Raw genomic sequence first — 14,417 nt, 5'->3', positions numbered from 1 at the left:
CCTACACTGATATAAACTGTCTCTAAGTGATCAAAGTGGCTCACTGTGCCTATACTCTGTACAGTGTGGTTTACGCTGAACATCTGCTTTCCTTCTGGGAGCCTGGTTTGGGTACATGCTGGGCAGAGGGTGACCGTCCAGGGCACTGGATCTCTAGTGGGCTTCCCTGGGCACATGCTGCTGCTGCATCTCTGCTGCGGGAGAAAGAGTGCGCTGTGACCCTTTATGGGAGGAAGTGAGGGCAGGAGGCCTGCACATGGGCCCCTCCAGATGCCGCCTGAGCCCTTCTCCCTTGTGATCCATCGGTGACTCCTCACTACTCACTGTGATAAATCTTAGCCTTGAGTATGACGATGCGCTAAGTCCCATGGGTCATTCTAGCCGATCACTAGCTGTAGGGGTGGTCTGGGGATCCTGGACACGAAAGTTTATTACGCTTCTAAGCAGTTTGGTAATTCTTCTTGAGAAATGCTACTCAACACAGTGACATTATTCCAATCATCCTCAAGTATGGTAATCTTTGAAGGTATAAAAGTAAAAAAATAAAGAAAATCAGTGCCAAGAGCCAAATCCGATGATCAGGATTAGTAAACTCACAAAGAGTGGACGAGAACAGGTTCACAGAAGAGAGATCTAACAAATGCTTCATTGATAATTGCTTCTGGAGAACTAGACAAGATTTCCTGCAAGAATCAGGGTAAGAGACCACCAGAGCTCCTCTACCAGATACTACCTGTTAACCCGGCATGCAAGAGGAAGTCCTATTCAGAAAACTTGCCTTCCAAATTGCACTATCTTTCCCATCAAAAATCCAAAATATTTAACCACCGCCTAAAGCTTCTAGTTTTGTCACCTATAAGCTGGTGACTTCCCCGCAAAGCCATTTCACTTCTGTAAGTGACTGAGCTGAAATTTTAAGAGGTTTAAAAATAACTTCTAGGCCACCATCACTGCCTTCAACAAAGGTGGGTGTGAAACAAGTGTCATAAGAGGTGGAGCCAGCCAGTCCTATTTTTGTAGCATATGTCACCATTTCCACTCCCCAGTGACAAACACAAAACTTCCCTGAGCGCATCCTGCCTGTCCTTCGGGGCATCTCTGTCATCCACTTATAGCGACTTCTCAGCACCTAGGTTATACTAAGCTTAATCCAGGCCTTTTTCATGTTACACCCTGTAATAAATTTCCAACTGCTCACCCTTCCCTATGGCCAAACCATCCCTTACATCTTCCTAGAGAGAAGACTGAGACATGAGCTGGGGAGGAGTGTGGGCTGTTGCTAGTATGACGGGGGAAGTGCATGGCTGGAGACTCAGAGCAGGGAGATTCTTTCTAGGGGACACTCCAAAGTCATCTGTTATCCTGGGTGACCCCAAAGACCGTTTCAGATGGTGCGGCTATTATATGCTGCAAAGGATATGAGGTTTACTACTGGCCACAGAACCACCAGCGGCTCTCGCTGTGCCTGACGGCTGAACCAAACAGAATCAATCTGGTTTCTTGCAGGTCTTTCAATGGTGCCTGCCTCTAGCAAAACACTTTTGCAAATCGTTCCCAGGTATATGGGTAATTTGCATTCTCAGTGTCACCTTCCTTTATGTTTTCGCACATAATTTCACAGACTTAAATTTTATGGCTGTGACAAAAGATCCATCAAGGGGGAACACAGCTAATGCGAGGCATGGTAGTAGGCTTGAAATAACTGATAAGGTGGGGATGAAATAAAGTACAGTGTAGTGGTTAAATGAAGACTCTGAGGTCAGAGCTTCCTGTGACCTTGAGCAAATTAATTAAATCTCCAAACCTGTTTCCCCAACATCTATAATATGATATAGCTGCACTTCACAGACTGCACGTCAGTGCTCAGCCTAACACACCATAAATGCTCTTAGGATGGTAAGTCGTTATCCAATCTCTTAACCAACGCTGCTGGTTAGGCATTACTACCCCAATTTTACAGATAAAGAGACTGTGATACCAGAATCAGAATCCAGAACTGCCCAAGTCTGGAGCTCAAGCTCTTCCTACCACTCACTGGCCACAAGATGCCCCATATTTTGTGACTTTCAATGAGTCAAAAGCCCTAGGCCAGACTCTCAGGAAACTGTAATTCTAGGTCTTGTACTACTGATTATAAAACAAAGGGACCTCTATCACATTGAGGAGGAGGACAAACAAACTGGTTACCAAGCAATAATAAAGGCCTGCACCAGGGCTTTGAAAACAGACTGGAAGACATAGGGAGGTGGTTTGGAAAAAGAATCAGCAAAAAAGGATCCCCAGATTGAAATTCTGGATAGAGCGGAATGTCAAGAAATCAGGGGAGCTGACTGATAGCACAACTGTGTGAGGGGCCATTCTTGCATTCCAGGCAATAAATATGGAGTGTCTTTGTCATTACGTCTGGGAATCCTAGCATTTCACAACCATCTCTCTGAGAGAAATAATTCGTATTAGAATGGAAGCAAAACAAACTCCCTGTCCAGCTGACATTCAGAATAAGCAAGTATATCACACCCCACAGCAAGGAAAACAAACCAAAAAACAGTTTGCACCCTGACATAAACCAAAAACAGCAGACCACCCAGTTTAGATCTGGTCCCCCAAATAAATCACACCTGGATCATTTCATGTAAGTTACCAATGTGTGGAGATATGACTTCAGTGAATAAGATAATCAACTGAGAAAAGCTTTCCCATCACGAGCACACTAACGTAAACCTGGTAGTCTTGGTAATATGGTCGTTCTTCCTCTTTAAATATGTGTTCTGTTTTTTATTTGGCGAGGCAGCCCTTGTGAGGCCCAACTCCTTCACATCTCTTTGCAAGTAACCTTTATTTTCCTTATGGTTTTGGCTGAGTTTTCCTTTCATATGACCATATTAAAAGCTTTGAAAATTCCTGTAGTAAAGAAACTTTAACTTAGCATTTCCGAAACTTATCTGGGAGCCATAGGGCCTACAAGAGCATAACTTCTGGTGCCACACATCTGCCACCTGGAAGCTGAATAACCTTGGCAAGTCACTTCAATGCCGAGGCTTGGTTTTATGATCTGTGGAATGGTGCATGTTGCTGGATTACATGCGACACGGCTGTAAAGAACCTCAAAGAGCACCCAGCACACTGCGAACCCCTGCAACGAGCAACAGTTAGTACTTAAACAGAAGTGATCCATTCCCAACGTTCCAACCCACTCTAGCTTCTCTGCACCAACTTCCTGCAGGACACCCCTATTTGAGAAAAACAGAACTAAAGCTTTTAGGTCAGGCCATCTCCTACTATAGAAGGAGAAAACCCAAGATGATCCTGATTTACATTTTCGTTCCTACAGTTAGATGTGAATTAGGGGCAAGGTTCAAGCCTGAGCATAAGGTTTCCTCATCTGTAAAATTAGATTACCACACAGAGTTAAGATTCAATTACAAAGCATCATATAAACGTGCACCGTTACGTGGCCGCATCTTAGGAGCAGTAACCAAAATTTGCTACACAGTCCACAATGACTAAGAATATTACTCCAACAGGGGGAACTTTATACAAATAAAAATAAACATACACAGAGGTCTTCACAAAAGACCTTCTATTACAAATAACCTAGTAAAACTCTTTTCTACAGACACTTACGTGCAAGTTTCTGACAACTGCTAAATATACGTCACCTAGGCCTTACATAAACTGGCTGAACAGTCAACTTTTTACATTACGCTGTCTCAACTATACATACTAACGAAAAAAAGTAACAACACAGATGATAATTAAATAAACTGCTCATTACACAATCAAACCATACAACTGTGGGCTGGTTTTCTCCCCCCTAATCAATGTTTCCCACACAGACTTAACTGAAACCAATTATTAAAAGAAAAATTGTACTTTCCAGGTCCAATAAGACTAGGTAGGATCCCAGTACCTTCAAGCCACACGCTTAGCAAGGAATGAGGGTGTTACTCATCAAGTTATTTGTATTTAACAGGAGCAGTGCAGCCACCCGGCTCTGAATTTTCTACAACCAGCCACCCATTAATGTTGTACTTCTCCACGGAAATGGGTCTCTCAGTAAGATGAGAATCTCAACCTCCGTTAGCCTGAGTTTCCTGCACTGCAAAACAGGAATAACGTCTGCCTAGTAGTGAAGACTGGTGACGAGTATAAATGACTTGGGAATATGCGGGGCAATGAACAAACTTCCAGTAAATGCTATTTTCCACACAGCAATTCTTAACTCGCTAACTCTGCAAGTTTACGCTGCATCGGAATTCTCCAAACTCTTAGGAAACCAAGGCCGCTTTCGGGGCCCCAGCTTCTTTGAGGCCCTCACCGACGATTAACAGCCTACACCTGCGTGGTATCTCCATCTGTAAACCACCTCCTGGTGCCCCTTTACTCAACTCCAAATCACCTTTTCCAGCTAAACCCTCCTGGCCCGGCCCCCAGGACCCCACCAGCACTCCTTTCTTCCAGCCGCCCGCGCTGGCTTCGTCCGGATGTCGCCACGAGGCTCGGCCACGCACCGCCGGGTCCCAGGCTCCTGCCGCCGGGCCCCAGGCTTCGGCCGCCGCGCCCGCCTCGCCTGCGGAAGCCGGACCCCGAACCGGGAGCCACTTTCCACGACCCCGCTCCGGCTTGTTTCCCTGACGAAGGACTGGGGCGCATCCGGGGAAGGACCTGCGGGGCCGCGCACTGACCTGCAAGTGACCTGCTTGGTGCTCATGGCGGTCGGGTGGAAGGGCCGCCGTCCCGCCGCAGCCTCTCGCTCTCGTCGCCGCCTAGGCCTCGGCCCTGCCCATCCCGCGCGGCCGCGTCACGCCGGCGCACGCCATCGTCCCCGTGCGGCACCTTTGTAGCGCCGGCAGCAAACCTCGCCGCCGTCACAATTGGTTCCGCCCCAGGGGTGAGGCTGGGCCGACCCTCAATCTCGGGCACTCCTAATCCGGCATTTTCAAACCTCCTAGGCGGGTCCTGGCTAGCCTCCCATTCCTGCAGGTTTTATTCCGGGTGCCGACTATTAGTTCCTATGGGTCTGCCCCTTTCTCCAACTGCATTTCTTAGCGGCTTCTCACGGCCTAGAATTACCGCACCCCTCCCGAGGCCAAGCTCCCGAGGCCAAGCTCCCGCCTCCCCGCTGCGCACCTTAATCCCAAATACTCCTACCCACCCAAACCCTCCCCAGGCGCCTTTCTCAGACCCGGCCTCAGCTGTCCCCGCCAAGCCTCGCCTCCCACTTAAGGAATCCCTTAGCCCTCTCCTGGGCAAAATCCAAAGATTTGGCTCTTCTTCAAAATCTCCATTTCCACCCCAAGTTTTAGACCTCATTTTCTTTCCTGGCGTTCCTCAACTGTTCATCTTCCATTTCCTCTGGTGGAAACCCCAAAAAACATTCGTGACACTTTCCTCTGGTTGACTACATCCTGCAGATCTGCTTCCACACCCGTCTCCAAAGCGTCCCTCTTGTCTCCATTTCCACTGTAATGGTTCCTGTCTAAGCAAGTGGCACTCCTTGCCTGGGCCCATGCACTGGCCTCTTAACTGGTCTTCTGGCTTCTGTTCCTGCCCTTTTCTAGTCTGTCACACAAAACCTGTTTTTAAAAAAATAATAATAATTAATTTTACCTTATTTATTTTTGGCTGCATTGGGACTTTGTTGCTGCACGCGGGCTTGCTCTAGTTGCGGCGAGCGGGGGCTACTCTTCGTTGCGGTGCGTGGGCTTCCCATGCACCTCTTCTCTTCTCTTGTTGTGGAGCACAGGCTCTAGAGCGCAGGCTCAGTAGTTGTGGCGCACGGGCTTAGCTGCCCCGGGGCATGTGGGATCTTCCCGGACGAGGGCTCAAATCTGTGTCCCCTTCATTGGAAGGCGGATTCTTAACCACTGCGCCACCAGGGAAGCCCACAAAACCTGTTTTTAAAACATAAATTGGATCATGTCATTCACCTCTATTAACCTCTCAGTAGTTTCCCATTGCTTTTTTCAAAATTTATTTTTTAAATTGTAAAAACTTGAGATAATAGCAAACTACAGGGAAGTGCACAAAATACATATATACATGTGAATTTTTACGTATGTATACGCTCATGAAACCAGTAACTAGATCAATATAAAGAACTTTATCAACACTCCAGAGGGCTCCTTTATGCCACTGCCCAGTCAATACCTCCCAATTGTTCAATTCTTTGAACAACTGTTTCAATTTTTCTTGACTTTCATATAAATGAAATAATTCAGTATGTACTCTCGTCTTTCTTCTTTTGACCAACATTCCGTGAGATCTACCCATGTTGTTATACACAGCTGTATGTTGTTTTTACTTTGCTGTAAAAACATTGTCTTCTGATGAATGAGCATGGTATATACCTCTAATTACTTAGACCTTTTGAAATTTCTCTCAGAAACTTAGGAAGAATATTGGAAAATTTGTAGTTTTCAGTGTACAAGTCTTCAACAACTTTTATTAGATTTATTCCCAGGTACCTAGATGAGTTTTTTTGATACTGTTTTAAATGATATTTTTTTAAATGTCCTAATTGTTTGTTGCTTGCTCCATACTACACTCATGTATTAATTTTAATTGTTTGTTTTGTATTTTCTACACACACAATCATGCCATCAACAAATAATGACAGTTTCACTTTATTTTCAACCTTCATATCCTTTATTTCTTTTTCTTGTCTTGTTGCACTACTGAAAATCTCAGTGCAAGTGTAAATAGAAGTGGAAATAGTGGACACCTTGTCTTGTTCTTGAGTTCACGGAAAGTATTTAATATTTCATCATTAATTAAAATGTTAGCCCTAGAGTTTTTGAAACTATCCATTATCAAATTAAGGCAGTTTCTTTATCATTCTAGTTTTCTTAGAGTTTTTAATCATGAATATGTCTTGTTTTTTTAATCAAATCTGTTTTTCCCCCCCATCTATTGAGAAAACCATCTATTGAGAAAACCATGTCTTATCCTTTATTCGGTTACTGTGTTGAACTACGTTGATTGATTTTTGAATGTTAAACCAACCTCAGATTCCTTGGCTATACCCCCACTTGGCCATGATATATTATTCTTTCTATAAATCATCAGATTCTATTTGTTAATATTGTGTTTAGGAGTTTTGCATCCTTATTCATAAGACATATTGGTATGTAGTGTTCCTTTTTTGTAATGTCCATGTCAGGTTTTGTACCTCAGATGTGCTGGCCTCATAAAGTGAGTTTGGAAGTCTTCCCTCTTTTCTATTCCTTGGAAAAGTCTGTAATATAGCTATTAATTTTTTCCTTAAATATTTGGAAGAACATACCACTGAAGCCATCTCAGCCTGCAGATAACGTCATAAGAGTTTTTATTAAAGGTTTAATTCTGTATTACATATAGGGCTATTCAGATTTTATCTTCTATCAGGTTTGGGAAGCTTTTTATCCCCCAAGTAAATTAGTCCATTTCATCTAAGTTATGAAACATGGAGTTGTTAATAATATGTTCTTTAAAAAAATGATCTGTAATGGTGTCTCCTTTCATTACTGGTATTAATAATTGCTGTTTTATCTCTTTTTAAAATCCATTTTACTAGAAATTTATCAATGTTATTAATCTTTTCAATGGACAAGATTTTGGCTTTATTCATTTTCTCTATTGCACGTGTTTTTTTCCTAATTTCAGTGATTTCTGCTCATATCTTTACTATTTTCTCTTTCTATGTTCTTTGAATTCACATTGCTATTGTTTCTGGCTTCCTGAGATGGAAATTTAGATGACCAGTTTTCAAATGTTCTCCTTTTTTAAGTGTTTAAAGCTATAATTTTCCCTCTAAGTACATTTTAATTGGGTTCCACAAGTTTTTATGTCATATTTTCCTTATCCTTCAGTTCAAATATTTTCTAATTTCCATTCTTTGACGCGTATGTTATTTAGAAGTGTTCTGCTTAATTTCCAAACAACTGAGGACTTTCTAGTTATCTTTTCCTTACTGATTTCTAGTGTAATCCCATTGTGGAATTGTCTATTCTCCTTTTGGTTTGGTCAACATCTGATTTATATATTTTGAAGCTGTGTTTTAGGTTCAGACAAATTTAAGATTGCTTTAGCTTTTTTTTTGTTTCAACACATCACTAAGAAATGTCCTTCTTTGTGCTTAGTTGCACATGTTAATTAGGGCAGTGTTATATCAGTGAAAGAATGTGTTAGAATGTGTCTAGAAATTCTTTTAATTTAAAAGTGTACTTTGATATTAATATAATCATATCAGCTTTCTTTCAGATAGTCTTTGTATGGTATATCTTTTTCCATCCTTTTATTTTCAACTTACCTGGTATTTTTATATCTAAACTGTATCTCTTGTAAATGGCATATAGTTGATAAATTTTAAAATCCTACCTGATAATCTTTGTTTTGAATTGGATTATTTAGACCATTTACATTAAATGCAATACAGTTGGATTTAAATTTACCATCTTGCTATTAATTTTCCATTCATATCATCTGTTATTTATTCTCCTTTCTTGTATTCCTTTGGGTTAAGTATTTTCATTTATTCCATATTTTTCTTTATTGATTATACACTTTTTTTTTTTTTTTTGCAGTACGCAGGCCTCTCACTGTTCCGGCCTCTCCCGTTGCGGAGCACAGGCTCCGGACGCGCAGGCTCAGCGGCCAGGGCTCACAGGCCCAGCCGCTCCGCGGCATGTGGGATCTTCCCGGACCGGGGCACGAACCCATGTGCCCTGCATTGGCAGGCGGACTCTCAACCACTGTGCCACCAGGGAAGCCCTGATTATACACTTTTAATTATCATTTAAAAATTCTTTTTTTAAAAAATTTTTATTTATGTATTTATTTATTTTTGGCTGTGTTGGGTCTTCGTTTCTGTGCGTGGGCTTTCTCTAGTTGCGGCAACCAGGGGCCACTCTTCATCGCGGTGTGTGGGCCTCTCACTATCGCGGCCTCTCTTGTTGTGGAGCACAGGCTCCAGACGGGCAGGCTCAGTAGTTGTGGTGCACGGGCTTAGTGATCCACGGCATGTGGGATCTTCCCAGACCAGGACTCGAACCCGTGTCCCCTGCATTGGCAGGCAGATTCTCAACCACTGCGCCACCAGGGAAGCCCCTAAAAATTATTCTTTTATCGATTACCCTAGAGATTACAATATGCGTCTGTGAATTTACTAAAGCACTAGTGCCTTAAATTAGCACTAGTACCACTTCCTCAAGAATGCAAAAAAACCTATGTAAACTCCATTAAGTCTCCTATCCCATTTTGTACTATTGTTTTCATATATTTTACTTCTGCATATGTTTAAACCCAACAACATATTGTAATGAATGTTGTTTTAAAATGTGGTATTCTTCATTTCTTTCAACCATTCCATCTAGGATCATTTTTATTCAGCCAGAAGAACTCTTTTAGTATTTCTTATACTGAAGATCTTCCAACGATTAATTTTCTCAGCCTTTATTATATGAGGAAGTATTTGCTCCCATTTTAAAACATGCCTTTTACTTTAGAATAGTCTTAGATTTGCAGAAAAGTTGTGAAGATAGTAGAGACGTCCCATACACTCCACATCCAGTTTCTCCTATTATTAACATCTTGTATCAATATGGCAATGTATGTTGAAACACTAGTAGGTTATTATAAACCAAAGCCCATACTTTATTCGGATTTCATTAGTTTATACCTTTTTTTGTCCCGGGATCCCATCCAGGACACCACATTGCCTCTAGTCATCCTGTCTCCTTGGCGTCTCTTGGGATGGCAGTTTCTGAGAATCTCCTAAGTTTTGATGATCATGACAGCTCTGAGAAGTTCTGGTGAGATATTTTGCAGAACAGCCCTCAACTGGGATTTATCTCATGTTTTCCTCATGATCAGACTGGGATTATGGGTTTCGGGGGTGGGGGAAGAACTTGGAGCTAAAGTGCCATTCTCTTCACGTCATATTTGGATTAGACACACAAACTACTGAAACTGACTCAAGAAGTAGACAATATGAATAGACCTCTAACAAGAGACTGAATTACTAATCAAAAAACTTCCCACAAAGAAAATCCCCAAACCAATCGCCTCACTAGTGAATTCTATTAAACATTCAGAGAAGAATTAACACTAATCCTTTACAGATTCTTACAGAAGACAGAAGAGGAAAGACTTCCCATTCTATGAGGCCAGTACTACACCTTGATACAAAAACCAGACAAATACATCACAAGAAAACTATAGACCAATATACTTTATAAATATAAAAACCCTCAACAAAATACTAGCCAATGGAATGCAGCAGCATATAAAAAGGATTATACACCATGACCTTGTGAGATTTATCCCAGGAGTGCGAGATTCGTTGAACATATGTAAATCACTCAATGTAACTCACCATATAAATAGAAAACAAAAATATGGTCATTTCAATAGAAATGGAAAAAACATTTGACAAAATCCAACACCCTTTCATAACAAAAACACTCAAAAAAACTAGGAAGAGAAAAGAACTTCCTTAACTTGATAAGATCAACTACCAAAACCCCACAGTTAACATCAGACTCAATGGTGAAAGACTAGAACTTTCCCCTCTAAAATGAGGCACAAGATAAGGATGTTTACTCTTAACACTTCTATTCAACATTATACTGGAATTTCTAGCCAGGGCACTTAGGCAAGAAAAAGAAAGAAAAGTTATTCAGATTGGAAAAGCAAAAGTAAAACTATCTTTACTTGCAAATGATATGACTCTGTATAAAACTTTTAGAAGAAGGCATAATCATAAATTTTCATGACATTGGATTAGGCAATGGATTCTTAAATAGGACACCAAAAGCATAAGAAACAAAAGAAAAAATGGATACATTTGACTTAATCAAATTTAAAAAAATTTGTGCTTCAAATAACACCATCAAGAAAGTGAAAAGACAGTATTTAGAATATATATAGTATATCCAGAATATATAAAGAAACAAAAAATACAAAAAAAAAGACAAAGATATATAAAGAACACAAACTCAACAATAAAAAAAAAACCCCAAATAACCCAATTAAAAAATGGGCAAAGCATTTGAATAGATATTTCTCCAAAGAAGAAATACAAATGGCCAACAGGCACGTGAAAAGATGCTCAGCATCGGGGCTTCCCTGGTGGCGCAGTGGTTGAGAGTCCACCTGCCGATGCGGGGGACATGGGTTCGTGCCCCGGTCCAGGAAGATCCCACATGCCGCAGAGCCGCTGGGCCCGTGAGCCATGGCCGCTGAGCCTGCGCGTCCGGAGCCTGTGCTCCGCAACGGGAGAGGCCACAACAGTGAGAGGCCCGCATTCTGCAAAAAAAAAAAAAAAAAAAGATGCTCAGCATCATTAGTCATTAAGGAAGTGCAAGTCAAAACCACAATGAGATACCAATTCGAAACCACTAGGAAGGTTAAAACAAGAAATACAGACAATAACAAGTGTTGGTGATGTGGAGAAATTGGAACCCTCTTAAATTTCTGGTGGGAATGGAAAATGATGCAGCCACTTTGAAAAAAAGTTTGGCAGTTGCTCAAAATGTTAAATACAGAGTTACTATGTGACCCAGAAATTCCACTCCTGGGTATATAATCAAGAGAATTGATAACATATGTCCACACAAAATCTTGTACAGTAATATGAAACTTGTTTATAGCAGTGTTATTCATAATAGCCCCCAAATGGAAACAATCCAAATGTCCATCAACTGATGAAAGGATAAACAAAACATGGTACCTCTGTACAACGGTATATTATTCAGCCATAAAAAAGGAATGAACAACCAATACATGCTACAACATGGATGAACTTTGAAAACATTATGCCAAGTGAAAGAAGCCAGACACAAAAGACCCCATATTGTATAATTCCACTTACATGAAATGTCCAGAATAGACAAATCCATTGACAGGAAGCAGACTAGTGGTCGCCAGGGGTTAGTAGGAGGGAAGAATGGGGAGTGACTGCTAACAGGTACAAGGTTTCTTTTTTGGAGTGATAAAAATGTTCTGAACTTAGATTAGGTAAAAACCACAGAACTGTACACTTTAAATGACATATGTAACTTTTATTTCAATTTTTTTAAAAAAGTAGGCATATTGTAGATAGAAAAAGGGATCCAACATACACAGAATAGAATTTCATGAAGAAGAAAATCAAAACAGAATTGGGAGGTTGGATTGACATATATACACTAATATATATAAAATAGACAACTAACGAGAACCTGCTATATAGCACAGGGAGCTCTCCTTCATTTTGCTGTACAGTAGAAACTAACACAACATTTTAAAACAACTATACTCCCCCCCACCCCCAAAAAAGAAAACGAAAACCAAAACAAAGGAAACAGAACAAATCCTCAAAATTATAATTTATGAAAAATTTCCTGAAATAAAAAGGATACGAAACTGTATATTCAAAGAGCACACCGCAAAATATAACAAAAAGGAAGCAGACTCACAGATACAGAGAACACTAGTGGTTACCAGTGGGGAGAGGGAAGCGGGGAGGGGCAATATAGGGCTAGGGGGTTAAAAGGAACAAACTATTAGGTATAAAATAAGCTACAAGACTATATTGTACAACATGGGAATATAGCCAATATTTTATAATAACTATAAATAGACTGTAACCTTTAAAAAAATAAAGTTTTGTAAGTTAAAAAACTACAAAGAACATACCACAAGCCTGAATAAACCAACCTAAAAAACAACATCAAGACATATAATAAAATTACTGATCTTTAAAAAAAAAAAAAAAAAGAAATATCCTTTGGGCATATTGGCAAAAAAGAACACGACTTATAGGAGAAAGAAAATTGTTTTGTCATCAGACTTTTGACAGCAGTGCTTTATACCAGAAGAAAATGGAATAACATATTAAAGAAAGTGCGAGCCAAGGATTTTATAACCAGCAAAACAGACCTAAAGAACAGAGATGAATTATCGACATAAAAGAACTCAGAGAGGGACTTCCCCGGTGGTGCCGCGGTTAAGAATCCACATGCCAGTGCAGGGGACACGGGTTCGAGCCCTGGTCCAGGAAGAACCCACATGCCACGGAACAACTGAGCCCTTGAGCCACAACTACTGAAGCCCGCGTGCCTAGAGCCCGTGCTCCGCAACAAGAGAAGCCACCGCAATGAGAAGCCCGCGCACGGCAACGAAGAGCAGCCCCCACTTGCCGCAGCTAGAGAAAACCCACGCGCAGCAACAGAGACCCAAAACAGCCAAAAATAAATAAATTTATTAAAAAAAAAAAAAGAACTCAGAAACTAGTCTTCCTATGAGCCCTTCCTGAGGAATCTTCTAGGAATGAACTTCATAATTACTAGAGTGAGGAAAGGATTAACAGTGAGTATGAAAAGATATTTGTGTGTAAAACTAAGCCTTAGCGAGGGCTAGAGGGGAGAGTTTATGGTTTACAATGGCAGATGCTCTGACAGTGAAGAAATAGGACAACCATTTAAATACATGAGAGGAAGATGGGGAGAGTATGTGCAAAAATTAAAAAAAACCCTCTAATCGTAATTAGAGGTGGTAGTATTACTATTGCTACTCTGAGATTGTGTAAAGTGTGATAAAGCATCCCCTGTATCCTTGAGACCAAGGTTTTCAGTGTGGAGGAAAAGAGATACAAATGTAATATAGAAGAGATTAAGTAAAAACACTAGTCCTGAAGTTGAACTGGAAACAGCACGTAATCTTTATGTGTATGCACGTATGCATGTGTGTGTGTACCTTTTTTACCCCGCTCTGTTCACTGAAAAGATCAAGAAACGATTTAAAAAAAAGAATGCTAGCATATTAAAAATGTTTATTAAGGCATGGTTCCTCTGTTTCTTTCCATAGGACTAAAAATACCTCTTGGTATTGGTGTCATGAAGATGAATATATTCTCAGTTGAAAGTAACTTGAGTCACACAAACAATCGAACAGTAGCGGTGGTTTATATTAATAATGAACAATCTCAGATCCTTGTCACCTGAGCTGCGTGTCTAGCTATAACCTGTCTGCCTTCGCTGTAACAAGAGAAAGTTGGTTGAAATGATTTCTAAGGTCTTTTTTATTGCTGTGAGTCTGATCATCATTCCACATTATTACACGGAATATGTGCTTTTCTGCACTTCAGCATACTGTGCCTTATTTAAATGCACATTAGGAAACACTTTTCTGAAGCGCCTTTACCTGCCATGACACCTTCTCTGTGGGTCTTCCCTCTACGATCGCTTTTCTCTGGAACCACAGGCATCAGGAGGCGATTGATTGGCTAAGGAAAGTGTGTTGCCACCAAACTTTGGGTTCCTCTGCAGGCATCTGAAAGGCTGAGCTGGGCCTATACAACTGATAGTGTGAAAAAGTTTCCAAGATGAGAGAAAACCACAAATTTCAAAACAGTATACAGTAAAACAACATTGGGGTTTGAAGAAAGTATGTGGAAA

At 40.9% G+C, this 14,417-nt stretch overlaps 1 protein-coding gene across 2 annotated transcripts in view; it reads right to left on the bottom strand.

Moving 5' to 3' along the window:
• MKRN2 (makorin ring finger protein 2) overlaps positions 1–4,776 on the bottom strand; it is a 24,084-nt gene extending 19,308 nt beyond the window's left edge. Inside the window, exon 1 of one of the 2 annotated variants that reach the window (XM_007461555.1) lies at positions 4,686–4,776. In XM_007461555.1, the coding sequence (XP_007461617.1) occupies positions 4,686–4,711 (26 nt within the window). In that variant the 5' untranslated portion in view covers positions 4,712–4,776. The remainder of the gene's footprint in view (positions 1–4,685) is intronic. The other variant, XM_007461556.1, reaches the window with a different exon arrangement.
• Between the last annotated feature and the right edge of the window lie 9,641 nt (positions 4,777–14,417).

The sequence above is a fragment of the Lipotes vexillifer genome, unplaced genomic scaffold, assembly GCF_000442215.2.
Source record: "Lipotes vexillifer unplaced genomic scaffold, Lipotes_vexillifer_v1.1 scaffold889, whole genome shotgun sequence".
In the NCBI taxonomy this organism is placed as follows: domain Eukaryota; kingdom Metazoa; phylum Chordata; class Mammalia; order Artiodactyla; family Lipotidae; genus Lipotes; species Lipotes vexillifer.
Note: the sequence above shows the minus strand (reverse complement) of the source record. Positions and strands in the feature narration are given on the sequence as shown.